We start from the raw sequence: 26,810 nt of genomic DNA, 5'->3' as shown, positions 1-26,810 counted from the left end.
AAACAGGATAAAAGCCCAAAAATATCCAGGCATCTCACTTTCAAATTGAACAAAATAAAGAGGGGAAAAAATCCTAGAAGAAGCCAGACGGGAAACAACAGCGAATGGTACTGAAATAACTACATGTCCACCTGCAAAAATTAATTAATTAAATCTAGACATAGACCTTTCATTCTTCACAAAAATTAACTAAAATTGAATGATAGGACTAAAGACAATTGGCAACACTATAAAACATAACATAGGAGAAAATCTGGATGACCTTGGTTTTGAAAGAGTTTTTAGAAACAACACCAAGGCACAATCCATGAAAAAAAAATTGATAAGCCGGACTTCATGAAAATTAAAAATGTCTGTCCTGTGAAAGAAACACTTCAGAGAATGCGAGTACAAGCCACAGACCCGGAAACAGTGTCTGCAAAAGACACGTCTGATACAAGACTGTTATCCAAAATGTACAAAGAACTCTTAAAACTCAACGCTAAAAAGAACAACCCAATTAAAAATCGGGCAAAAGATCTGAACAGACACCTCACCAAAGAAGACATACACATGGCAAATGAGCATGGGAAAAGATAATCCACATTATACATCGTTAGCGAATTGCAAATTAAACAATGTCATACCACTGAAAACCTGCTGGAATCATAAAAAGCCAAAACAGACAGCATCAAATGCTGTCAAGGATGTGGCCTAACAGAAACTCTCATTCTCTGCTGGTGGGAGTACAAAATGGTACAGCTACTGTGGAACACAGTTTGGCCGTTTCTCCCAAAACTAAACATACTCTTACCATATGATCCAGCAATCCCTCTCCTTCGTGTTTACCCAAAAGAGCTGAAAGCTTATGTCCACATTAAAACCTGCACAGGAAGTTTTTATTCCTAGTTGCCAAAACTTGGAAGCAACCAACATGTCCTTAAGTAGGTGAATGATGAATAAACTGTGGTCCATCCAGACAATGGAATAGCGTTGAGTGCTAATCATGAAGGAAACTTACATGACTATTACTAAGTGAAATAAAACTATCTGAAACGGCTGCATACTCTATGATATCAGCTATATGACATTCTAGAAAAGATAAAACATGGAGACCGTAAAAAGAACAGGAGCTGGCATGGGTTGTGGGGGAGGGAGTGATGAATAAACATAACACAAATGTTCTTAGGGCCTGAAAGTACTCTACGTGACCCTCTGTGTAATCTTGGATGCATGCCATTTATATATTCGTCAAAACCCATTGAGAGCACATAAGACAGGCAACCGATCAGTTTATGGACATTTAGGGACCTTCCTCTCTCACATCAAGGTCTCTCCTCTCCCCTTTGCTCTCTCTCTAAAATCAATAAACATTTTTAAAAAGGAAATAGCAGATATATGCAATGGAATATTATTCAGCCACAAAATAAGAGAAAACTCTGCCATTTGTAACAACATGGATAGAACTTGAAGACATTATGGTAAGTGAAATAAGTCAGACAGAGACAAATACCGTGTGATCTCATGTGTGTGTGGAATCTGTTTTAGAAAAAAGAACTGAACTCAGAGATATAGAGAAGAGACTGGTGGTTACCAGAGGTGGGGAAGGTGGCCACAGACAGTTGAAAAGTGAACTTTTTTTAAACTGTCCCTTCAAAAAAGAACACAAAACTTAAGAGTAAAACTACATACAACACATGTGAGACCCCTCTCCTGAAGATAATGCCTTGCTGAAAGAAATTTTAAGAGGCCTAAATAGAGATACGCACCATATTCCTAAATTGGAAAATTCAATATTGTTAGTCGTCAGTGCAACTGAAATTGATCTGTAGATGCAACATAACTCTCAACATAACCCCCGAGAATTTTTAAATAAAAGGTGAAGCTGATTCTAAAATATAGCGAGAGATACAACGACCCTAGATTAGCCAAAGCAATTTTGGAAAGAAAAGATAGAAGCGTTTCACTCCCTGACTTGAAACTAACTGGAAAACTACAATAATCGAGATAACATGCCTCTGCTAGCAAGGCAGATGGGGGACTTGATGGGACAGGAGAGAGCGACTGAAAATAAACCCCATCCACACACGTGGTCACTTGTCTTCTTACAAAGGCGCCAAAGAAATGCAAGGGGAAAGGAAAGTCTAATCAATGGTTCTGGAACAATTAGCTGTTCTTAAATGAACTTCTACTTCCAACTAACACCGTGCATAAAAATTAATTTCAGGTGGACCATAGACCCAAACGCAAAAGATAAAACTGAAAAGCTTCTAGGAGAAAACATTTTTAAAAATCTTCACTGCGTGTGGGTAGGTGAGAGTTTTCTGGACGAGACACAGAAACAATTTCCAAAAATGGGAAAAAAAAATGGAACTCACATTATTCTGTTAAATTAGACAAACTGTGTAACTTCTGCTCAGCCAAGGACACCACAGACTTGGAGAAAATGCATGCAAACGGTAGCTCTTATAAACAATTCCAGAATATTTAAAGGGTTTTTACAACGCAACAAGAAAAAGACAACAACCCATTTTTTTTTTAATGAGCAAAAGATTTGAAAATAAGCTTTACAAAGGAAGGCATAGGAATAGCCAATAAGCATGTAAAAACACGCTCACTGTCCTTAGCCATCAGGGAAACACAGATTAAAACCGGGGTGAAATACCACGTTGCGCCCACCAGAATGGCTGACACGGAAAAGGGTAACAGCAGCACAAGGATGGAGACAAGGATGTGGAGCAGCTGCAACTCCCTTCCGTGAGCACCATTGGAAAGCTGCCTCGCAAGACGGATTCTAAATCTACCCCATGACCCCGCAGGTTCAGTCCCAATTAGTTACCAGCATATGTGCCCAGACAAGACTTGTACAAGAATGTTCGTAGCATCTTTATTCACAATAGCTAAAACCTGGAAGCTGCCTAGAAGCCCATCAATAGGAGAATAAACACATGAACTAGTACTCAGCAATAAAAAAGAAGCCATCAACACACACAAGAGCGGGTCTCAAAATTCTCATGTTGAATAAAAGAACCCTTATACAAAAGAACGTATACTGTATACTTCATAGAGCGAGAGATGAGAAATAATTTAAGAAGTGTTTGTCTGGAGGGCGGGAAATGGGGAGGACCATCCATATAACGGGTCAAGGTACAGAGAGGCGCACCCTCGCTAAAACCCATGGACTGGAACACCTAAGACTGGGCGCTTTATTGTATGTGAGTTTTACGGACAGAAGGGCGGTTCAGTGTATGAAAGCACGGATGCCCGTATCTGCTACTTACGTTTACAAAAACAAGCCAAGAGGGACTTTGTTAAGTACCTTCAGCATAACGTATAGATATAGGCATACCTGTGATGAATCATTTTTATAACAAATCTTGCAAGTTTATAAAAGGTCACTGGGAGAATTCATTACGATGCTACACAGTGTCCTGTGGCTTGTAATATTTTTACAAGCATATAAAAAAGAGTTTTGTGTTCATGTAATTGCTAAGCTATTGGTTTCATTATAAGAAAGAAGCAATCAAGGTAAAAACAAAACAAAACAAAAAAAAACTGTAAGCTCCTAAACTTTGGAGTACAAATAAGAGTATGATTTGGAAGAGGGAAAGATGTAAGGGAAAGGAGAAAAAGGATAATTAGGATGCAAAATAGGACCATAGCTCATGAATTACCTCGAAAGCACAATTTTAAAATATAATTATCTTAATTCATTCCCTTCCTGAGTAAATGTACAGATAAAGCTACCAGTTTCTCCCTACTCTGCTGGCAACTCTATCAAGCCAAGTGGCTTCTGATGTTCCCATTCCAAGAAGCAGAATCCCTTTAAGGGATGCCAGGCTGGTGCAAAATTTGCAAAGGAAGTGAGACATCAATTAGATTTCGGGTTATATTGCACACCATGTCAAGGCCGGTTAGCTGTGTGGACGCAGCGCCCAGCGGGAATCTCTAACCCCCAGACCACCTGGCGCTGGGAGTGCTGCCTGGCTGCTGTCGAGCCCTGCCGCCTTCCAGCCAGCCCAGGGCGCGGGAAGGAGGGGGCTTTCCCCGCATCCAGCATGGTGGAGGGGGTCACTGTGTCATCACGTTCTTTCTATAGACCCCCTAAAACTCAAGGATAGTGCAGAATATGGGTGAAGAGCCAAAAGTTGGCGAGGAAGTCAAAGTGCTTTTATTATTTTAGAATATTTAATAATTTCAGTAAATGTGGGCAGCAACATAGCATTTTGCCTTTGCGAGTCAGGCTGAGATTTGAATGTTGGCTCTGCTGTGTGACCTTGGGGAAAGTTGCTTAACCACTCTGAGTCCCAGGTTCCCCATAGTCTTAGATCCTTATGTTTAACACTGGATACCAGTGAGAGTTAAATGAAGTAGCACCCATAACACATCTAACACAGCTCCGCAACACCTCAACCACATCCCCCAAATCCAGAAGATTCCAACAACGAAAGACTTTCCCTAACTCATTTGTAGGCAAAACTAACCTGACCTGATCTGAGGTTGTTTAGTCTTTTTTAAAATTCCACTTAATGTGAACATTTCTGTTTCTCTGCAGAAATATTAATGTTTTGATTAAGTGGAGTTGCTGTAGGCCCTTCTGGAGTGTTGTATAATAGGCAGTACATACACCGCATGCACTTTGTAAATTCAACACATTCTGGATCCCAAAGCACATCTTGTTCCAAGAATGTCAGATAAGGGCCTGTGACATCTGTATGACATCCTCACTTTGCTACTGATTTACAAATTCCCCAATCCCGCTTCATTGCCTATCAAGACCTCCTACATAATGGATTTAATTTATATTAAAAGAGTTTATGTGAGCTGATCACAATTGCTTTTGAGTGCGCTATGTGATACTTGTGAGTTTGGGGTCATCTTCTGGGAAGAAAAACACAGTTTCTGAGCAAAGCATCTTGCTACCTCCTATCAGCCCTCCCATCTCCAGGACATGGAGTTTAAGGAGGAAAAATTATGACCGCTCTCGTTCAGACAACACCATGAACAAATGAGGGGGCCGAAGAAGGGGAGGCAAGGGAATGGCTTACCCTTGGCTCCAGTCCACCAGACAAACCAAGCAGGGAGAGAAGCTGACTTCCACTTTGCCTCCCGGTCCGGCCGGAGCCAGCCCCCAACGAGCTAACGACTACAGCTTCGGAGCGACTGTTAATACTGCATGGTGCTCTGTAATGCAGCAGAGGGCAAGCCAATAGACACATTGAGAGGTCTGACTTGTAGAAACTGGTGTTTGAAAGTTGTATAAATTAAAGCGTGAGCACGCTTACAGGAAACAAGCAGTTCTCCATTCATTGCAGACTGCTGAATCCTTTGGCAGAAACTGTGCTGAAGGATGTTACATGTTTATATTCATTTTTAACTACATAAAAAGCTAAGTTAATAATAAAAGCCTAATTGGGTTAAGAGCATAAGCAACAAATTCTTTTCCTTGTTTCCCAAAAGCCTGCTGAGAAGATACCAAAAGGATTGGCAAAACCTACCAGAAACGTATTGGCACCATCTGGTGGTGAAAATGGAAACTGCATGTATGCATGTACCACTCAGCGGTTAGAAACTCAGAGGTAGCGGACCCAGAGGACTGTTACTTCCTCAAGTGCAGACTTCCTTTCAGAATTCAATAATCAACACTACAAATTTACAATAGTAGACTGATCTATTTTTCAAGTTTGTGTTAAAAGAAACACACATGAAAAAAGAGAAATTTTATAAGAATTAAGATTAATTTATATATAGGGTTGGCCAAAACATCTGTATGGTTTCTTCCATAAAAGACATGTGTTTCATTTTCACCAATAACTTCATTGATCTGGATACCTCGAGTACATCGGCCATCTCCCGTGTGGTAGACTGTTGATTGTTCATAATTAACATCTAGATTTGGTCCCTATCAACTTCAACTGGTCTACCCAGCCATGGAGCATCATCTAGCAAGAAATCTCCAGCCCGAAACTTCGAAAACCACTCTTGACACATTCAGTCAGTCACAGCACCTTCTCCATACACTGCACACATTTTTTTTTTTTTGCATTTCACTTGCATCTTTACCTTTCTTGAAATAATAAAGCATAAAATGCAAAAAAAATGTTGCGTATTTCCTTTCATCCTCAATATGAAAATGGCTACATAAAAATTCACCAATTTTGATAAATTTTTTTTTAATGCACACTGATATCACAGCTGTCGCAATACAATCTAACACAACTGTTTCGAATGAAGTTAAATATAACCAAGCGCTACTAGAGCCATCGTACGGAAAACAACAAATGAACTTTTTGGCCAACCCGATATACTCCCAGGTTTCCAGCATTCAGTACTTTTAATCCTTTTAGTCTGCCTCCCCAAATTTTGAATATCATTTAAATGTATTAAGTAAATAATTAAAACCCCTGTTTTGAGTCATCGTTCTTTGCAGTCCAATGCTGCGTTCAAGTTAGGTGTGAGAATTGGGGAGATTTGAAATGCGGTGGCAATTATGGAAATAAGCAAAGGCCACCCACAGGAGAGCAGGCAAAGGCCATGGATTCAGAGCTCACCGTGCCCAGCAAGGCAGCCAGCCAGCACCGCCTGGTGTTGGCAGAGATTCGAAGGCAGACAAGGGACGAGGCAGATTTACGGTGGAGAAGGGAAGGCCTCGGGGCACCCTGGTCGCAGGCCGGCAGCAGGGGCAGCTGTGGGGTCCGGCAGAAACACAGCATCCTGTGTGGCTGGTTAGGGCGTGTATCGCGCTTCCTCAGGTTTGCCCCAAATTGGGACTGAGGATAATAATCAGGGAAGCTATAGGTTGCTAATCAAGCCTTGGCCCTTTGGGACCAGGTGGTACAGGGGTATTGTCTGGCTTTCTGGACGAGTTTACCAGACACTGTGGCCTGGCTTCCCGCAGGCCTGACCTAGAGATGACAGCCTGCTTCCCGGGCTGGTTCCTGTCCATAGCGGCTGGGCCTTCCCGCCTGGCCGTTGCAGAATGTGGGTCAAGGGTCTATTGTAATCGTAGTTTGTATATTCAGTCTCTCATCCCAAAGACGACAGCCAGGCAGCCTGCACCTGCCCTTTCGCTCTCTGCCCCTGTCTGCGTCCCACTCTCAAGGGGCCTTGCGCTCGCACCTGCACACACCCCGGCCACGCGCCCAAGCTCTTTTCACACCGGCCTATGAGCAGCGCCCCTCGGGGTCAGCCAAGCCCGGGCGTCTCGGTTGAGCCTGGAGGGTATGACCTGGGAGAGAGCCCCACAGGCCCCTCTGGCCATGGGGACCCGGACGCCGGGGCCTGGTCTAGAAGGGGAGATGCAGCCTCTGGGTGCTCACGACCCCTTGTCCTCACAGAGAATAGGCATGGGCCACAGCAAAAGGGGCAGGTGTCTCGAGCCTGGAGCCCAAGGAAGGGGCCCAGTTGTCTAGGAAGCCACTTTCTGGAGTCCGGAAAGCTCTTTTTGCACTTCCTAACAGACTCATATCTGCGGACAAGAGCAGGATTTGCATACTCCCCTGGCTGGGAGAGGTATCTGTCTTCTCCAAAGGCCCACCCATGGATAGAACAGAAATAATACAGCACCCCTTCAGGGGATGTAAATTCAGATATGTAATGCTCTTAGCAGCCGTCACAAGCCCTTCGTAGCAAGAGCGAAGTTAATGCCCCAATTTCAAAGAACCTATCCCCACTGGTAAACCAGCTGTCTGGATTATTAGTTCCAGAGATATGCTCATATGTGTTTGTGTTGGCCATCAAGAACAGGTTTGGGGCCGTATTGTGCCTTAAGACAAAGGTGGGTTATAAACTGTAGATTTAAGAAGAAGAAAGGAGGGAGGGAGGGAGGAAACCCGCTCTAAGAGTCCTTTGTTATTTACTCCATAAATTATTCCCACTAGCCAGCATTCTTTGTCAAGGTTAGCAACGACAGTATCTTCCAACCATATTATGTTATTCATTTGAAAACATGTCAAGAACTATCTGGAGACGACTTCTCCGTTTTGTTGAGGAACCTCCCATTTAGCTTTTCAGCTATTCTTGCTGCTGCCGAGACGACAAACAGCAGAATGCAAGCCTTAGCTTTATGACAAGGCCTTACAGCGTTTCCTAAAACACTGCCAGCCACCGAGCTCAAAACATCTCTTTTCTTAAAAGCAGGATTTCTTGTATGCCATCGTATTGTGACAGAGGGAAAATGTTAAAATTAAAATTCAGAAGGAGCCCTTTTATCTGACACAACTAATTGAAAAAGTCAATTAAAGTGAGAAGGCATTATCAAAGAATGCACACACATCTCAAATCCTCATTTTCCTCATCAAACATAATGTAAGGACAAGTCCTTCTCTTTGAGCAGAAGCCTGCAGGATGAGTCACACAGCTCCCTCCTTCCATAAACAAGCAGCGTGCCACGTTCGGGTCTCTAAAGGGAACCAAAACATAACGCACTTGTGAAGTCATCTTGGAGCAATGTCCTTCTGGATTTCTCTTACTTTCCTCTTTTATACTTAATACAACTGCAGTATCTCTATAGGCTCTCTCATTGGGGAAAAAAAAAATTCCTTTCCCCACTTTCAGTTTATGTAATATGTAACCGTGTAATTTATAATGGCATTTACGTTTGGGGTGATCAGATTTGGAAACAAACAACATTGACTTTGCCATTTGCTCGTAGGAGCAAAAGCGTACACACATATTGGAGTCAATCTATTTTGCCACGCAAGTGAACGAATAATAGAGTGAGATGTTTAAGTGCGACTTTTTATGATGCGTGTACACACACGCAAACACCTTGATTGCTCAGGACTTCTCAGAAGGGATGGTTTCTGGGATGCAAATGAAAGAAGCCAAAAAGACAGAGCGTTGGACCCCCCCCAAAAAAAAGCCAGGCGGGCTGGCGGGCTTTGCTGTGTAACGTATTAACCCAAACCAAGCAGCTTGAAACTACATTCATTTATGATCTCACCGTTGCTCTGGTCCGAGAGCCCAGGCTGACAGAGCGGGCCCAGGGTCTCACAGGCCGCCGGAGGCCAGCCAGGTCATGTCGCCCCCTCGCCCCCCCGGAACGTGAAGCTCATCCAGGCTCACACCAGTGTTGGCAGAATTTAGCTCCTTGGGGTCACAGGCCTGAGGCACCGGTATAACGGCGCAGAAGCCTCGGTTTCTTTGATCTGGCAATGCGTCACCTGGCGCTTACGGAAGGAAACTCTGCAGCATGTACGGCGAATGGCGCTGTACCCGCCCCTTCTTCCTTCAAGGAAGAAAACATTAGCTCTCCCTTCCTATCTGTCTGTCAGATTCAACCAAAAGTAACATCTGAAAGTTTCAGAACCTTGTAAATAGGCAAAAAAGACTTCAGGGTGTTCTTACCTAGCTCCCTGCTGACTGAGCTATTTCCCAGGTCCCTGGGGCAGAGGTTAATGTGCGGGATTTTTGCCCGGTGGAGATGGAAACCATTTATGCTCAGTAGAACAGATAGCCCCAAAGGTCACTGTCCGGTGCGGCCTTAACCAGCTTCGTACCTAACTTAGCCAACTCACCCAGTCAGTGCCTCCAAGTGCCTGGCTTCTCGAGGGCTCTTTACACTGGATTTAGTATCTTACCAGTTCTCTCATTATTCATGAGTTATGGAAACCTTGGCACGTGTTCATTTGATATTTATGTAGAAATTATAAAGGAATGGCCACTGATTTGGGGACATCTGAATGCTATCATGTACTAGCTGCATGGCCTTCAGCAAGTTGCTTATGGCTCCTGGAGAGGTGGCTCCCTACTCTGTTGGGGACAATACCAGCGCCTTCCTCCCAGGGCTGTTGAGAAGCTCAAACAAGGGGACAAACGTGAACTTCCTGGTCCCTGAGTGAGAGGTGACAGGCAGCGTTGAAGCTTCTGGAGCAAAGGCTGCTGGTGTTGGTGATGGGAAGCCGACCGTGGGGACCCTCAGAGGCTTCGAATTTGAGCCCCGATCTAAGAAAGGGCCTTGCCCTCCCAGAATGAGTCCCATCCAGAGAAGCAGGATGCACAGCAGCTCTATGGAGGGAAAAACGTGCAACTGGAGGCTCTCTGAATTTCTGTCTGGAAGTTCTGCTTGGTTTTTGTTTTTAGTCAAACAAGAGAGCAGCCGCCTTTGTGTCTTTCCTGAAGTAGCTTCAACAGAAGCCGAATGAAATCAGAGCAGAAGATAAATTCAACAGGAGCCTCGCCAACTCCCTACAATCTCTGCAGCCTGTAGCCCTTCTATACTTTAAAATCTTGATGTATTGTATTTTTTTATTTTGTTTTAATCCTCACCCAAGGATATATTCACTGATTTCAGGGAGAGAGGGAGAGAGAGAGAGAAACAAAGAGAGAAAAACGTTGCGCTGTGAGAGAGAAACATTGATCGGCTGCCTCCCGTATGCACCACAACTGGGGACTGAACCCGCAACCCAGGCACATGCCCTGACTGGGAATGGAACCCACAACCGTTTGGTGCACGGAACAGCACTCTAACCAACGAAGCCACATGGCTAAGGCTGTGCATTGTATTTTTAAATCGTACTTCACATTGAGTGAAATGCTCTGAACCCCGTTTTCCCCCGTTTCCTCCAAATCCATCTGCTACAACAGCTGCGGGGAGGCTGTCTGTCCTCCAGTGCGGGCGAGCCCAGCGCGGGCAGCCGCCGCCCAGCACTGTCAGAGACAAAGGCAAGGTGGCCGCAAACACTTTCCGCTTCAGGAGTGATGTGCTACCATGTCATAAGATGCTTGAAAGTCCAGAATGTGGCTCCTGTCACACTGCCACCTTCTTCCAGGACAGAGGCACGATTCTAAGCCATAAGCACAGCCTGCCCTGAACCTGCCAGCAATGCTCTTCCACAAAGGCCCTGGGCAGCTGGGCCCCAGAGCTCTCAGGAGGTAGGGGCCTCTGTTTACCTTCCTCACTCTCTTTTCTGTGTTTAGGAGCCGTGCTTGGAAATGCAAAGAAAGCTAAATCCCCGCGCAATCGGACAAGGTGTATTTAGGCCTCCAGATCATTCTCCGTGGATGTCGCCTTCATCTATGTGCGACTCTGAGGAGAAAAGATATTTCCGTCCTAAAGCACAGACATTTGTCTTTAACGGCCCATGGCAAACACAGAGGATGGGATGAAGCCTGTGCAGAGCAAAGGCCGCAGTCACCAGCAGAGTCCAGCCCTCACGCGGGACCCCCAGCTGACCGCCGCCCACTCAGGGTTCTTTAAGTGAATGAAGAAAAACTGGCTCATCCTTTCCAGCAGGGAGGCGAAGTGGGGTAACCAACCAACCACCCCTCTCTGTGCCGGGAACAGAGAGGTCTCCCAGCAGATCCCTGTCTCCTAGTTATGCAAACACTTATCTAGTGAAGGGACTTTACAAATGGGGTTAAGGTTACTAATCAGCTGATCCTAAGAGAGAGAGACGAGCCTGGATTATTGAGTGGGGTCTAAGACAGTCACGTGTGCAACGTAATGACAGAAGAGAAATGCAAAAGATCTAGGAAGAGAGATTCGGGGTTTGCAAGGGCTCTGCAGTGCAGGGGCCTCGGGCAAGGACTGCACCTGAGAAGGGTCTCTAGGTGCCTGTGGAAAACATGAGAAGAATGTGGCAACCCCTAGGAGCCAAGATCAGCCCTGGCTAAGAGCCAGGGGGAGGCGGGGGCCTCTGTCCTAGAACCATAAGGAACAACATTCTTCTATCCACCTAAATGAGCTCCTGAGCAGACTTTGCCCCAAGATTTCAGATAAAAGCTCAGCTATCCTATGCCTTGATTTTTATCTTTCTCAGCAAAGACCCAGCTGGGCCATGCTGTGTCCAGACTTGTGACTCCGGGGGACCGAAATAATAAATGGGTGCTGTTTAAACCTCTGTGTTTGTGGCAACTTGTTACGGCAGCAACGGAAAACTAATACTTGGAGATCCTTTGAGAAACAGTGATTAAGACTAGAGAGAAGGAAAACCAGAGTTAGGAGATGCCAGGGCGGGACTGACTAGGGAGGTCCAAAGTCAGGGGACTCAGAAAAGTCAGGAGAGGAGATTATCAAATGAACAATCCGAGAAAACGTCCTGAATTTAAAGGACATGGGTTCCCACATTCAGTATGCTCAACACAGTGGTTGTAAAACACCCGCAAAGGCACAATGTTTCCCCGAGATTCCAGAACACTGGGAACAGAGAGAAGACCCAACCGAGCTTCCAGAGAGAAGACATGCGTCTCATCAGGGGATCAAGGTGCGAATGGCTTTGGGCTTCACAAGTGACATGCCAGATCCTAGAGGCCAGGGCAGCGAAGCTTTCAAAAGTGTGAAGAAAAAGCTTGCATCTAGCCTAGAATTCTGTCACTGGCCAAATCGCCGTTCAGTGTGACAGTAGATTAGTAACATTGACAGACAGGCGAGCTCCCATGAATGTGTGTCCCAGCATCTGTCTCAGCTGCTCCACCTAAATCAGGACTTAAACCAAGGAGAGGAAAGGACAGGGTGCCAGGGCCATGGGGAGAGGCAGGGAAGGGCCGGTCTCAGATGCCTTTATAGAAATGTCAGGTCCTTACACTTAGACTGAAATAAAAAATGAAAACTATGCATATCACAAAGATATAAAAATAAATAAATGAGGAAATGTAGATAAAAAGCTAACCTGGAGTAAACTTAGGACTCCCAAATACATGCCGTCTGGCCTTAATTAATTCCAAGAGCAAAACCACACAGTTGGCTCCATTCTTCAAAGCTGCTGAGACAATAGAGATTCACAATCAATTGTGAGATTTATAGTGTCCACAGGACAAACACAGCACAGCTGTTCAACAGGAACACAGCTTTCCTAACACCTGAGACAAATGTCCCCCGTGGGCTCTCTCAATGCTGCGGTTGGGATTCTTGAAAGCATCCCAAGGATGCAGGCAACAGTCCATTGCACAGTGTTCTCCCTTAGCGTGTCTGCCCAAACAGGCAGATGGCAGAAAATGGAAACACAATTGAGGGCAGGTTCCAGGGCCAAAATTACATGTTCCAAGGGTAACATTTAGACCCACCTGTCTTTCAATCAATCCTTAACGAATATTGCCTCTCACCCAGACTGGGGTTTAGAAACACAAGGCAGATCAGACCAATTCAAGTAGGCAACGGGCCTGAGATTGGTGCCCGGCTTTCAGGCTAACCATCTGGCCCTCCCTGGTCGCATGGTGCTGACGAGAGACAAAGGCTCCGGGGTCAGAGGCAAAGGACTGTGTTACTCAGCAGCAATAGCTAGGGTGTCGGCATTTGTGCTGTCCCCAAACCCTAGTTTTCCCAGGGTGATCAGAGAGGGCCAGGAGGTACCTGCATGGAATCTGGATTGAAATCACAGGAGAGGTGCAAAGAGTACAGCCCAAGTGTATCTTAAGAAAGTTCCCCAAAAGGAGCCACAAACCTTGGGTTTATGTCCCATTAGCCAGAGACCGGTCACATGGTCACTCTGACCTGCAGGGGAGGCTGGGAATTGTAGTCAGTCTTTCTTCTGAGCCCTGAGCAGAGCTCTCTCGCTGAGGAAGGAGTAGAAGAAGATCACCATTTCTCTGCCACACCTGTCAAGGCATTTTCCAAAAGAAGGACGTCTGCTACCCCAAAAGAGCTCTGGGCCATGGTAAAGTACGTTTTTTAATTTCACTACACTAGAATTCAAGCCCCTTGCAGATCTCCTAGCACTACTTGCTAACTGTACAAGCAAGACCTATGAAGCCTACCATGTGTGATATAGCCCAGGCCGCATTCAAGTTGGTGACAGATTTTAATTGGTTTAATATATATTGATTTGGTAAACATTTACTGAGCGCTAATTGTGTACCGTGCCTCATGTTCAGTGGGGTCCTCTCCCCACTTGATGAGCAATACCTAGTTCTTTCCACCTTAATTAAGAAGCTCATTGTAGAGGCAACCACATGCAACCAAGCCATCACATTCCTACATACGCTCTTATAAATCAAATAATAAAGACCATTAAAAAATGGACCAAACACAAATATGAAATTCACATGTGAAGCAAAACATAGGACCAGTAAATACATGGAAAGATACTCAGCCTCACTAGAATCTAATAAAGTTGCCTAAGTTATGAAAAAGGACTCGTCAGCCCTGGGAGACTTCTTGGTAAAGTTCATTAAAGAAAAATAATTTACTCCATAATAGAGAGAATCGTTTAAATGAATGTAATTAAGCCCCACAAGATGTGCATGAGAACTCTAGAAATGGCAGACCATTAAAACTCCACCACTGGGACCAAAGGGGAGTGCAATGTGTTTCTCCCTATTTATCGCTCTCTCTCCGCACCGCCAGAGCCCCGCGCGTTCTGCATAAAACCAACAACAGGAAGCTCTGAAAAGTGGAAGTGAAAGGAAGCCCTTGTGGAGACCTGGAGACCCGAGGAGCTGCAAGGTCGTGCATCCTCTGGGTTTTCTTTTTGTGCGATGCATTCTGGGCTCGGAGCTTGGGAAACCGGCCACCCAGAAATGCCAGTGCTCTTTCTAGCCAAAGGGCCAGAAAAGAGACAACCAACCAAGAGGGAAAACTACAATAACCACCCTACCCCAGCCAAACATCACGGGAAAAAATGCGCCCACCACCCATTCCAGAAAGGCCCGGGGGGAGCCCGGCCCTAGGCGGCCCCCTGACTGTGTCGGGAGCCCATGTGGATCACAGAGATTCCCTCCTGTTGAGTGAGGCTTGGCCCAGTGATTCGCTTCTCAGAAATATGATATAGCAGAAGTATTGGGATGTCACTTCCAAGCTGTGGTTACAAAAGACAGTGACTTCCCTCTTGCTCACTCTCTCTCTCAGGCCCTTCTCTTTTCAAAGACTTTATTTATTTTTTTAGAGAGAGGGGAAGAGATAGAGAAAGAGATGGAAAGAAACATCTATATGAGGAAGAAACGTCGATCAGTTGCCTCTCACACGTCCCCTACCAGGGACCTGGCCTGCAACCCAAGCATGTGCCCTGACCAGAACTTGAACCTGCAACCTTTCAGTTCGCAGACCAGCACTCAGTCCACTGAGCCACACTGAGCGAGCCAGGAAGAAACTGCAGCCCTCTGTCCCAGAAGGGGTGAGGGGCCGCGGCGATCCTTCTAACAACCAGAGAGGTGTGCTGGAAGGGGCTCCTTTGCTGGCAGAGCCTGGGGATAAGCCAAGCTAGCACCCCCATTGCAGCCTCGTGAGACCCCTCAACCAGAGCCCCCAGTTAAACCACATTCAGATTCCTGACCCACAGACTGTGAGATAGTAAATGTTGTCATTCTAAGCCACTAAGTCTTAGGGTAATGATGACCCAGCAGTAGATAACTAATACACAAACTATCTCCAAAAGAATGTACCAGCCTAGGCGGCTTTATGGGCAAGCCTTTAAAATCTTCAAGAAGTACATAAATTGCCTGCTATCTAAATTTTCCCAGAGTGTAGAAGAAAGCTGGCATTAATATTTATGAATCGATGTGGCCCACGATGTTCCTTCTGGAGGGAAGGGAATGTCAGACATTTATTACAGGGCTGTGAATTTGGGAGCTGGCCACAGAAACACAGGGATATCAGGAAACTTTCTTGACATAACAAAAAATAAATATCTATCTCAAACGCATAGTTAAAATTTTATTTAACAGTGAAATACCTCTTTAAATATCTCTTTAAAATTGGGATTGCTTGTTATCATCACCATTGTCTTACATCATTCTGGAAGAATCAACATAGAAAGCGTGATATAAATATTGAAAAGGTGGAGGCATCGCTATCATTATTTGAGATTTGTTTCTCTGAAAACCAAAAAGAATCAACTGAAAATAAAATGGTGCAACTAATAAAGCAATCCAGGAAGGCGACTCATGTTTATAAATAGTCAATCTTCCAAAGCAAAATTATACAAGTACTGTAGGAAATGGAGTCGATGTAAATTTAGCAAGGAAGGTATTGTAGCTATAGAGTCAAAGACGTGGGAACACGTGAGTCCCCAGGGAAGGAGCAGCATAGCAGCTGCCTGCAGAAAGGGCATGGCTGCGACTCCACAGTCCGTCCCAGACGCCGGCCCTGAGCTCTCCTGCTCGAGGACGCCACCTCCACGATGAGGCGAGAGTGGAGGTTCAGTGAGGGAGGCGTCGCCGCCTGCCCTGGCCACTCCTGATCCCCCGCCCCCGGAAAACACCTTCGCAACCTGCACAGCCTGATGCCTGAGACCAGTGGGTTCCAAACTGGGGCGTGTATATGCCCATGAGCACATGGCCTTCCAGAGGGCATGTGACCTTCCCATATACCCAGGGATAGTTGCCGGCAAATCGTGGCACCGCTCTCATCTTCCTTGAGGCAAAACGGCCCCCAGGAGGCCCTGCCTCTGAGATGTTCGGCTTCCCCACCCTCACCCCCCTGCACAACGGCCCTTCCCCCACCCCACAAAGCGCACGCATTCTTGGGGCTTCGCCCCCTACAGCCACGCTCCTGCGATGTATAAACCTCTACTGCGAAAGAAAGGGGACAATTCAAAAAGAGGTTTGCCTGGGTTCTCAAAGCAGGACAAATCTTTTTGCAAGTTAGGTGGATTGTATACTTGCTTTGAACAAAAGTGCAGGAGTCAGGAGCAGGGCAGGCTTGCTGGTGGTCCCTAAAAAGCGGGCGCCAGGGAGAGAGTCTCTGAGGGTTTAGACTTTTTTAGGGATCAGAGGCCACGGCCCTGGACGCCTTCGCAGAGCCCCCTTGCCTGCTCTGGCGGGCTGTGTGCCCCCTGCCCGCTTCCTAGGTGAAACCATTGAGCCATTACTTCAAACGTTTCCAGGAGCCCGTGTCTCCACGGGGTTCCCCTTAACCATCCCGCTTCTTAGACAACGACTAGGACCTACCGCTCACTCCACGCAGCCTGGGCCCACATGGTTTCATGGTTCCCATGACAAGAGCTCACTGCGGGGATGCGGGGTCTGGACTCCACCTACCACCTGGGGCTGCTGTCCCTTCGTCCGGCTCCACACCTTTGGCCACGGTCCTCAGGTGCTCCCTCCCCTTGGGGACTCTTCCCCATCGGCGTAGTAACGCACTCATTTCCTCACCCAGAAACGTCCTCCCTGGGGGTCTCCCCACCAGACCCCTGGCGTCGGCCCCTTCTCTTCTCAGGCCAGTAGCCTCTGGCCTCTACTCGGTCCTCCACGCCCTCAAGGTTTCGTTCTGGTCTTAAATTTTAAACTCTTCTTAAGTCCATGTGCCTACGCCTCATGAAAATATTCTCCTTGTAAGCATATTAAATATTCTCGAAACAGAGTCAGAAGTCAAAGTGTTCCTTACCTAGGTAATACGTCCACGACAGTTGTCTGTCTTGAATTTTCAAAAGCGAACCCATATGAAATGTCTGTATCGCTTAATGCCCTGTTGCTCTCTGGGATCTGAGCAGTGCGTTTCCTCAGGTAAATGTCATCCCTTTAGTTCCCTTGTGTGCGTGTCTATATGTTTATATATCGTATATATGTTTCAATGAAAAATAAATAAAGAGCTCATGTAAATTTTCTAAAAGCCAAAGCATCCTCCACCCACTACTGGCCCCAAACTCTTCCCGCTGCCCTTTCTCATAAAATTTCGTGGGGGTCCACCCACACTTCCATCTGGGTGCAGTTGTCCCCCTTACCCACAGGGGACACATTCCAAGCCCCCCAGTGGATGCCTGGAACCGTGGATAGTACCAAACCCTATACATACTATGTTTTTTCCCTAGACACACGTTCCTATGATAAAGTTTAATGTATAAACTAGGCACAGAGATTAGCAACAATAATTTGTAATAAAGTAGAACAATTACAACAACACAGTGCAATAAGGTATGTGAAGGTGGTCTCTCTCTCTCTCTCTCTCTCATTCTCTCTTGCTCTCTCTTGCTCTCTCTCTCAAATATCTTATTGTACGGCACTCACCCTTCCTCGGGATGCGCTGGTAGGACCGTTCCATAAACAGGAGGGCTACCGTGCACGCTTTCTGGCGATGTTGTCAGGACACGGTGGATGATTTTGTGTTTGCTTTTGAGAGCACACGAGTTCTTCACTCGGCACACTGCACCTGGCTCCATCAAATGCTCTGTGGCATTGCCACAAAGTGAGAGTTCATCTCTGCTTCCGTGTTTTATGTCACGGGGCCTTTTTGCACTTTTATGAGTACAGGTTCTCTTGGGCAACTTCTTGCAGATAAGCCCAACTTCATTGTAACTGAAGACTTACTTCGGATGGCATCATTTCTCCTTAACTATTTTTTTAAATTTATTTTTCTATTACATTTGCAGTCAATATTATTTTGTATTAGCTTTAGGTGCTTCAACCCTGCCGGAAACGTGACAGCAGCTTCTCCATCGGCAGATGCAGCCCCTCTGGTAATTTTTCTAGTAATTTTTCTCTCTTTCAGTCCAAACCTATTCCTGAGTCTGTGTGACCGCCCCTTACTTGCAGCAACTGGCTTGGGGAAACCTCTGTTGACGTCTCCATCCAGGCTCAACGCTTTCTGGTGCAACACCTCGTCGGTGGGACCCGTTTTCTGTTCATGTCTTCCACCCACGAATTTATTGCTTAAATTTAAGCAGTTACCACACACTGGCTGTAACTTCGCCAGTTTGGGACCTAACAGCAAACTACCATGAATTTCATTTTCCTTCTTCACAATTTCACGGGTAGATTTATTCTTAATGTAGATTTCAGCAACCTCCGCATATGACTTATTTTTTCTTTCTTTCCTCATGAAGTCGAGAAGTTTGACCTTTTCACTTACAGGAAGTACCTTCCAGCTCCCCTTTGTCGGGTACGAATGGCCAACATCACTACACCTGCTCCGTGTAGTGACGATTACCACTCGTCAGTAAAATAGAGTTACGTGAACACAAGCACAGCGACACCCACACCGACAGTTACCTGCTCACCAAGGCGGCTACCTGACTATCAAACAGGGTGGGAGCCTCTAAGGGAGATGATTCACTTCCGGGGCAGGGGGTGTGGAAGGGCAGAGGGTTCACCATGCTACACAGAAGTGCAATTGAAAACTTATGAATTGTTTATTTCTGGAATTTTCCATTTAACATGTTCAGATGTGGTTGACCTAGGATGACTGAAACTGTGGAAAGTGAAACCTCAGATAAGGGGGGACCATTATACGTGTATGCATTTGTTAGGAACAGCCGCTTCACATTGAATGGCAAACCCCTTTCCTCTAAAGGTGCCCTGGAAAGTTATTTTTTTCTCTGACCCCTTAACACTGCCTGATGTTTTGCCAAGTATGCCATAATTTCCTATTAATTGGCAGGCTGATTATTTCTAGTTAACTTCCCTGTGGAGGGACTTCCAGGCTATTTCAATTTTTTCCTTTAAACATAGCATGGTAACAATCCTTTTCCATACACCTTTGCTCATCTGCCTGAGCATCTGAGGAAAGAGAGAGGAAGGAATTATGGCAGCTGGGCTTTGGTTCCGGGGGAAGAGAGAAGGCAGGGGAGGGGCTACACCTAAATTCCTTGTAAATGCACTGAAAACTGGACCTCCTGGTACATAGGTTAATATTTGCTAGGAGAGCTCTTATCCACGGAGCACTCTTAGCAGAATGTGGCTGGGAAACCAGTGGCCGCCATAAACAAACTTAGAATCTATGGATTTGTGCGGCTAGGCTCCTGAAGCCACACCAGCAATGCAACGAAACGACACAGCGTGTAAAAGAGCAATATTCCCTCACCCGAAGGCTCCCTTCTGTTGGAGCTGTTCCTGCAAGCTCACCTGAGACCTCACCTGTTACGGGGGCCAGAGGGCACGTCCAGCGTGGGCTCAAGGGGCCGCAGGCTTGCAGGATGTTGCAGAGTCCGCCCTGCTCCCGCAGCGCCTGGACTGCCAGTGTCCTCGGAATGACGGGTCAACCTTTACATGGATAAGAGCTCTCGCCCTGGCTGGTGCAGCTCAGTGGATTGAGTGCCAGCCTTCAACCAAAGGGGCGCAGGTTCAATTTCCAGCCAGGGCACACGCGTGGGTTGCAGGCGGGCCAGGTACCCAATAGGGGGCGTGCAAGAGGCAACCACACATCCCTGTTTCTCTCCCTCTTTCTCCCTCCTTTCCCCTCTCTCTACAAATAAATAAATAAAATCTTTAAAAGAAAAAAAAGAAGAGCCCTGATGCGTGCGAGTCAATTTGACGGTGTGATTCTGTGCGTTAGCACAGAGACTATAGGAGGCTGCCAAATTGCCGTACAAAAAGGCTGAATCAGTTTCTATTTTCATCAAGAACAGGAGCCTGTTTCCCAGCGACACAGACTAGTTCCGCCAATCCGAGTGACGGCCCACAACCCACCGCCATTTAAATGTGTATTCTTCCGTTCATCAGTGTTAGTTTTACGTTTGTTGACTCTTTGGACGTGCGCGTGTTTTCTTGCTAATATTATTTGCCCCTCTTTTTTAGGTTAACATTTTATTTATTAATTTAACAAACATCATAGTGTAATGGTGAAGTATGCAGATTCTGGGTCAGTATCCTGGTCTGCCCTTGCTAAGCATGTGGCCTCAGAAACATTACCTAAATTTTAGTTTCCTCATTCAACTCCTATTTCATAAAGGCATGTGAAGATCGCAGGGGATAATCCATGCAAAACACCAAGAACATCGCCTGGCATATAGTGAATGCTCCAACAACCGCAGCCAGCCGTAGGAGCTGTTTACATATTTTGCATATTAATTCTTGGAGGCTGTAAATATTGTAAATATTGTCTCCTGGTCTGTTGCTTATGTTTTTTTTTAATAGATATTTGTCAGGAAGGACTTTTTTTTGCACTCAAACCTGTCCTTTTTCCTTTTATAGATTTTACTGTAACCTTTTTGTCTGCACCATTTTATTGAACTGACTACTCCAAGTTTCAGTTCACGTTTTCTGAGTTTGTGGGCAGAATCTTAAGAAACTTCTTTGGTCTCACCAGAGACGACTCGTTTTTCCTTCATGGACGACAGTCACTAGCCACTCCTTTTTCATGTGTCCCCGGAAGAACACGTTCCTTTCATTCTTGCCTTTCAGTTCATTCACATCGCATTCCCTGGACGATCCTGCCCGCTCCAGCGCTTCTAATCCCCCAGGCAGAGGGCAGTGAGTTCTTCTGAGCAGCATTTCTCACCGTTTACAAGGTATTTCTATCTTGATGTTTCACAATCACCTTAAATTTTTTCTAAAACTGAATTTTATATACTCTGTATATATACTAAGATAGAATGCTTTTTTCCTTTGCCTTACAACAAATGGTTGTATGGAATATTTTTTATGAACGAAAGAACATAACACGTCTGCCCTGGCCAGGTGGCTTAGTTGGTTGGAGCATCATCCCAAAGGTTGCGGGTTCAGTCCCCAGTTGGGGTGCATATGGGAAGCAACCAATCAATATTTCTCTTTCACATCGATGTTTCTCTCTCTGTCTCTCTCTCAAATCAGTAAACATATCCCCGGGTGAGGATTTAAAAAAAAAAGAATATAATTTGTGTAATATGCATAGACTCTTCTAAAAGAACACAGAAGCTGGTAAAAGTGGTCGTGACGATGGGAGAAGACATACTTTTCATATTAACTTCCTTGTGCCTTTGGAATTGCGTACCATACGTAATGCCTACAACAATTAAACACAAGTCTATAAATAAAAGGGACCCTGTCATCGATCCCACCAAACCTACTCCTGCTTTTGGTTGGTGATGCCCCTTCTCCACTCGGTTTCTGCTAAGCAGTTGGGGATCATCCTCCGCCCTTCAAATGTACATCAGGCACCACATGGAAATGGCCCCTACCCATTCACAGCAGCCCTAAGGACACACAGTAAGTCTAGCCCTGGAGCACGGACAAAAAGATGGAAGAGATGCTGTACAATGCCCTCAAGAAGCCCCACAGCCTAAGGATGTGGAGCCGCCACAGCACACACTTCTCAAAATTATGTTTGATTGATTAGGCTCTTACTGTTGTCCCAGTTTTCCCCTTTTGCCCCCCTCCACCCAACACCGCCCACTCCCTCAGGCCATCCCCCCCCCTCCCCCGCCATTGGTCATGTCCGTGGGGCATGCGGTTTTCAGCTACTCCATTTCCTGTACTGTACTTTACATCCCCATGGCTATTCTGTAATGACCTATTTGTACTTCTTAATCCCCTCTCCACCCGTTTCCTCAAACCCCCGCCCAACTGGCAACCATCGAAATGCTCTCTGTAGCCATGATTCTGTCTCTGTTCTTTTTGTTTGCTTAGTTTTGATTCAATTTTGATAGGTATGTATTCATTGTCATTTTATTGTTCATAGTTTTGATCTTTTTCTTAAGTAAGTCCCTTTAACAATTCATATAATAATGGTTTGGTGAAAATGAACCCCTTTAGCTTTTTCTTGTCTGGAAAGCCCTTTATCTGCTCTTGAATTCTAAATGATAGCTTTGCTGGGTAGAGCAATCTTTGCTGTAGGTCCCTGCTTTTCATGACTCGGAATATTTCTTGCCAGTCCCTTCCAGCCTGCAGTGTCTTTTGAGAATTCAGCTGACAGTCTTATGGGAAGTAACTGCCTTTCTCTTGCTGCTTTTAAGGATCTCTCTTTATCTTTAACCTTTGGCACTTGAATCATGTGTCTTGGAATGGGCCTCTTTGCATCCATCTTGTTTGTGCGACTCTGTGCTTCCTGAACTTCCATGTCTATTTCCTTGACCAAATTAGGGACATTTTCTTTCATTATTTTTTCAAATAGATTTCCAATAAGATTTCTTAAATAACTGATTCTATAAGCCATTTGCAAGTATTTATTTAGGTAAGAGATCACAAAATACATTTTTATAATACACATAAGAAAAATACATTTAAAAGAATAAAAGATAAAATGACAGGAAGTGACGGAATTTAGTGTTTATAAATGAGATAACTTTAACAATTCAAAGAAATTCAAAGTGTACTTAGAAGTCTGAGACCATGCTTTACAATATTGTATAACAAAAAAATAAAGAATAGTGTTAGGCTTTTAAGGAAATAGCATTACTTAATAGTTTTAAAAATGATTTCGTAACAGATTCCTAGATACTGTCCTATGTGGACGTGAAAAGTAAAAAAGTCAAGAGCTTTGGCAAGCCAAGGGTTAGTCCACAGCAGCTTGTAAAGTGTACTTTTTTACATAAAAATTCTTCAATTTACATTTGTTCTTGTTACAGGAACAAAAAAAAACCCTAATGTGCCAAGTATCTTTGAGTCTGTAAGATATATAACAAAAATAATTACTTCTAAAAGCCTATATTCTATGAAAATGTGTACCACACAGCCTCTAAAATAACTGAGACAATGTAAACCATATGATTAAGTCTTCTAAATAAAACACTGAACCCCCAAATCTTACGCATTACCCTCTAAGTCACATCTCCTGTTTGAAGCCTCAAGCTATACACTAGTGTGCATGTGTCATTTGAAAAAGTGCCTACCACAATTGCAAAACACGTGTCTGTAAAGTCTCTTAGACTTTTTTTTTCAGTCTCTAATAACAAGGTACCCAATCAAGGACCACAACCTAAACAAGGAAGTACTGAGGCCACGGAACAGATGACCTCTAACCCCTGGAAGACTCTCTACTTTGAGACCCACAGAACCAAGACAACAACTTAAAATTTCTTACTTAAAAAATAAAATTATTATAACTGAATAATTAGACTTACAGGAAAATGAGACTTTTAAATTGAGATTTAGTAAAATCAACTATAATGAATTTTCCTCCAATTATTTACGAATGACAAGACAAATAGCTGAAGTTTTACATACAAAAGACATAAATACTGCATAATATGTAGTGAATATTGGCACATCCCCTTTTGTTTTTAAAGCAAAAAATGCAATCACCATGTCTGATGCTCCTAAGATACATGGATGACATAGCTCAAAAACACTTAGTGGGGCAGAAACTGCCCCCGTTTAGGGCTTCCCGATAGGCTTGTAGCAGGCGTCAGGCTGCCAGAGGCGAATGTCGACAAGCGCTTGATTGAGCTTCTGCATCCAGAGGTCCCGCTCTTCCTTGGTGTCTGCGGACAGCCAGTGCCTACAGGGACAAACACAAGCGCTCAGGATCCCCCGGCCCAGTCTGCACCTCCCCACACTCCTGCTGGGGGAAAAGCCCAAACAAATGTGTAAAATGAATTACTCTTTACCCTTTTTTAACGGGTGCTCCCTGGAAGCCCCACAGGGAGACGCCTCTTCAATTACAATTCTAAAGTTACCCTGCTGGGTGGTTAGCTGAATCCTAACTCACACTGAAGACACTTGGTAAACGAGGGCGTTTCTACACCCAATGGGGTCACTGTCTTGCAAGGGTGGTCTGGCCTGGGTGTGGGCCACCCTGAGTGCGGACTCCTTCCTGGCCAGCGCTGGCACGAGCGGGCCTTCGCCTGGCTTCACCGGTGACGCTGGTCTCTACCGTCTGCCATTACTTCTGGGCCACGGTGTCAGCAGAACATGCTGTTTACAACAAATGATCTAAGGATCCCAAGACCTTGTCCATCCTGACCTCTCTGGCCATTTCAGCGGTCTCGTCTTTGCAGCCGTATTTGGTTGCAAGTTGAACGACAAGTTGACAGGGCAGGTGAGGGTGGGGGAGGGGGCGCTCCCTAACTCAGAAGCAAGGCCATTCTTCTCAGGGACAGGCAGTTGGTAGGTTTTTGCATTGGACTCATGCAGCCTCTCTAAACTCCTCCCCACTGGTAACAGGGAGGCCACAGGCGCGAGTAAGCACCCAGGGGCCACCTGTCAGTCAGTGAAGAATACAACGCTGACAATAACAATAGCGACCATTTGCAGAGTTCACTCCGTGCACTTCTGGACTCTGTGCTAAGTGTGTCTACGCCTTCATCTCTACCGTCACGCTGTGGAGAGCACTTTTCCCCTTTCACACGGGCAAAGTCAGAGGGCCAGCAAAATGAACTTGCCGTGGTTACACGTGGCAAGTCAGAGTCAGGAGTTAAACCGAACTCTGTCCACCTCAAGGCTCCACTGAATACCACAGCCCTCCACGTGGTAAAGCGTCTCTAGTTCACATGTGTGGGCTACAGTGGGAAGCAGTCAAGACTAATCAGAAGAGAAAGCTTTTGTACCAAAGGAGGGGAAGATAGGTAGGTTGGTTAGTAGGAACAAAAATGAGGTGCATTGAATTTAGATAAAAGGCCCTGTGTGGAAACAGACAAGTGAGGCAGAGGAGAACGCAGAACTGTAAAATGTTTGCATTTCACAAAATATAGGATCGACACAGTATTGAGAAGCCACCAAGCAAAGCGAGACACTCAGCCAAGACAGAATGAGAATGCACCAGTCTCAAACGCCTGGATAAAGAAGCGTCCACCCGCATCACCATAATGTTACAGCGGGAAAGACGGCAGGCAATGAAGTACAGAGGGATCAGCGCAACATGGGACCCAGCTACTTCTACCACAGGAGACAGTCAAGGACGAGTCTGGGAAGGCTTGCTAGCACAGAAAAGCTAAGCCTATACGAACAATGTACTATTTAAAAGGGTTAAATTAAAATGGGCCTGATGGTCAGGAACCACTTGCATTGAAGTTTGGTTGGTTCCTCTGCTGGCTGTGGCCCTGGACAAACAAAATGACTGTGAATCCACTGCGCCCCCACTGTCCTGTCTGATGCCACTGCTGGACCAAGGCCCCCAGAAGAGAGCAGGGGAGGAGTTCAACTGAATTAATCTGACGTAATCCAGACATCTAGAATTCCCAGAGAACAGGCCCGCTGCCTGGCTATTTTAAAACAAACGCAGTATCTGGGCAACGTGGCTCCACTGAATACATACAGTGTCTCCTGGCTGTAGCTTTCTGATGTTTCCACAGCAGAAACTCACAGAGCCAGTTCTATCCACCCCTTGCCTGCAAGGCCCACCAGCAGCCTCATTCACAGAGACTGTATCAAGTTCAAACATTTGTCCCTAGTCACAACTTTTACATTGAAATTGGTCTCTAAGCTTCTCTTGGGCATCAAAGCAAAAGAATCTTAAGACTCTTAACAGTAAGCTTTGCATCTGAAACTTAAGCTTCAGGTTAACAAAAAGGGACACTCCCAAGAGTTCACGCTGTTACTCTCCAACCAGCAAGAGTCACCTGATTCATCAGGGGTATTTTGGAATGAGAAGGAAGGGATGTGCAGTCTCTTTAAATAATACTTGACTTCTCAGTCATACATGAAATCTTCTACCTTAACCCAAGCGTTTAGCTCACCGCCGTGCACACGGCCGCACAGGGAGCACCCTGAAAACACGATTAGCGAAGATGTAATGTGAATGTTACGCTCTTCTTAACGACCCTAATTTCATTATTCAACTGTTCCCTCACTGACAGTTCGTGTGTTTTGCTTCCTCATTCAGAGTGTACACTCTTTAAAGACAAGGACCGTCTCTGATATTTCGTACACTGGTAAGAACCTGGTGGGCAATTAATTACTTCATTGACAGAACTGTTCACAGCCCAATACGTACTTGGTGACACAGAGTGTATCCCTGCATTGGCTGACAAGCGTCTCTCGGTCATCCTCTCTTTGTGGTCGGACAGTAATTAATTCAAAAGTGTTGCGTCTTGCACAAAATTCTCTGTTGGCCGGTTCTATCTGACGACTGGTACAATTGGCCAGGTTTATCCTTCCTATGGGGTTCTTAAAAGACAAAATTTTTAATAGATTATTAATAGAAAATAAGACCATTTAAGTCAGTAAGCATTAAGCAGTATTTAAGTTTGTATAAACTTAAAAAGCTATTCATTTAAAATTTAATTACACTAGGTGAGACAAACATAAGTAACATACAGGATGGGGCAAAAGTAGTTTTACAGTTGTTCGTATGGAAAATAATACAATTAATAATGGTAACACAAGAA

General features: G+C 45.2%; 1 protein-coding gene across 1 annotated transcript in view; it reads right to left on the bottom strand.

Annotated features, from left to right (window-relative positions):
* Nucleotides 1-23,793: 23,793 nt before the first annotated feature.
* Nucleotides 23,794-26,810, bottom strand: part of ANLN (anillin, actin binding protein) — a 46,319-nt gene continuing 43,302 nt past the window's right edge. The window contains exons 24-25 of the mRNA XM_054571311.1: nucleotides 26,417-26,589; nucleotides 23,794-23,983 (exon numbers count right to left, since the gene is read on the bottom strand). Of these exons, the coding sequence (XP_054427286.1) occupies nucleotides 23,860-23,983; nucleotides 26,417-26,589 (297 nt within the window). The 3' untranslated portion in view covers nucleotides 23,794-23,859. The remainder of the gene's footprint in view (nucleotides 23,984-26,416; nucleotides 26,590-26,810) is intronic.

The sequence above is a fragment of the Pteronotus mesoamericanus genome, unplaced genomic scaffold (genome assembly GCF_021234165.1).
Source record: "Pteronotus mesoamericanus isolate MK-2021 breed Mesoamerican mustached bat unplaced genomic scaffold, CSHL_Meso_final contig_220, whole genome shotgun sequence".
NCBI classification, from domain to species: domain Eukaryota; kingdom Metazoa; phylum Chordata; class Mammalia; order Chiroptera; family Mormoopidae; genus Pteronotus; species Pteronotus mesoamericanus.
The sequence above is the reverse complement of the archived record's forward strand: the minus strand, read 5'-3'. Positions and strand labels throughout refer to the sequence as shown.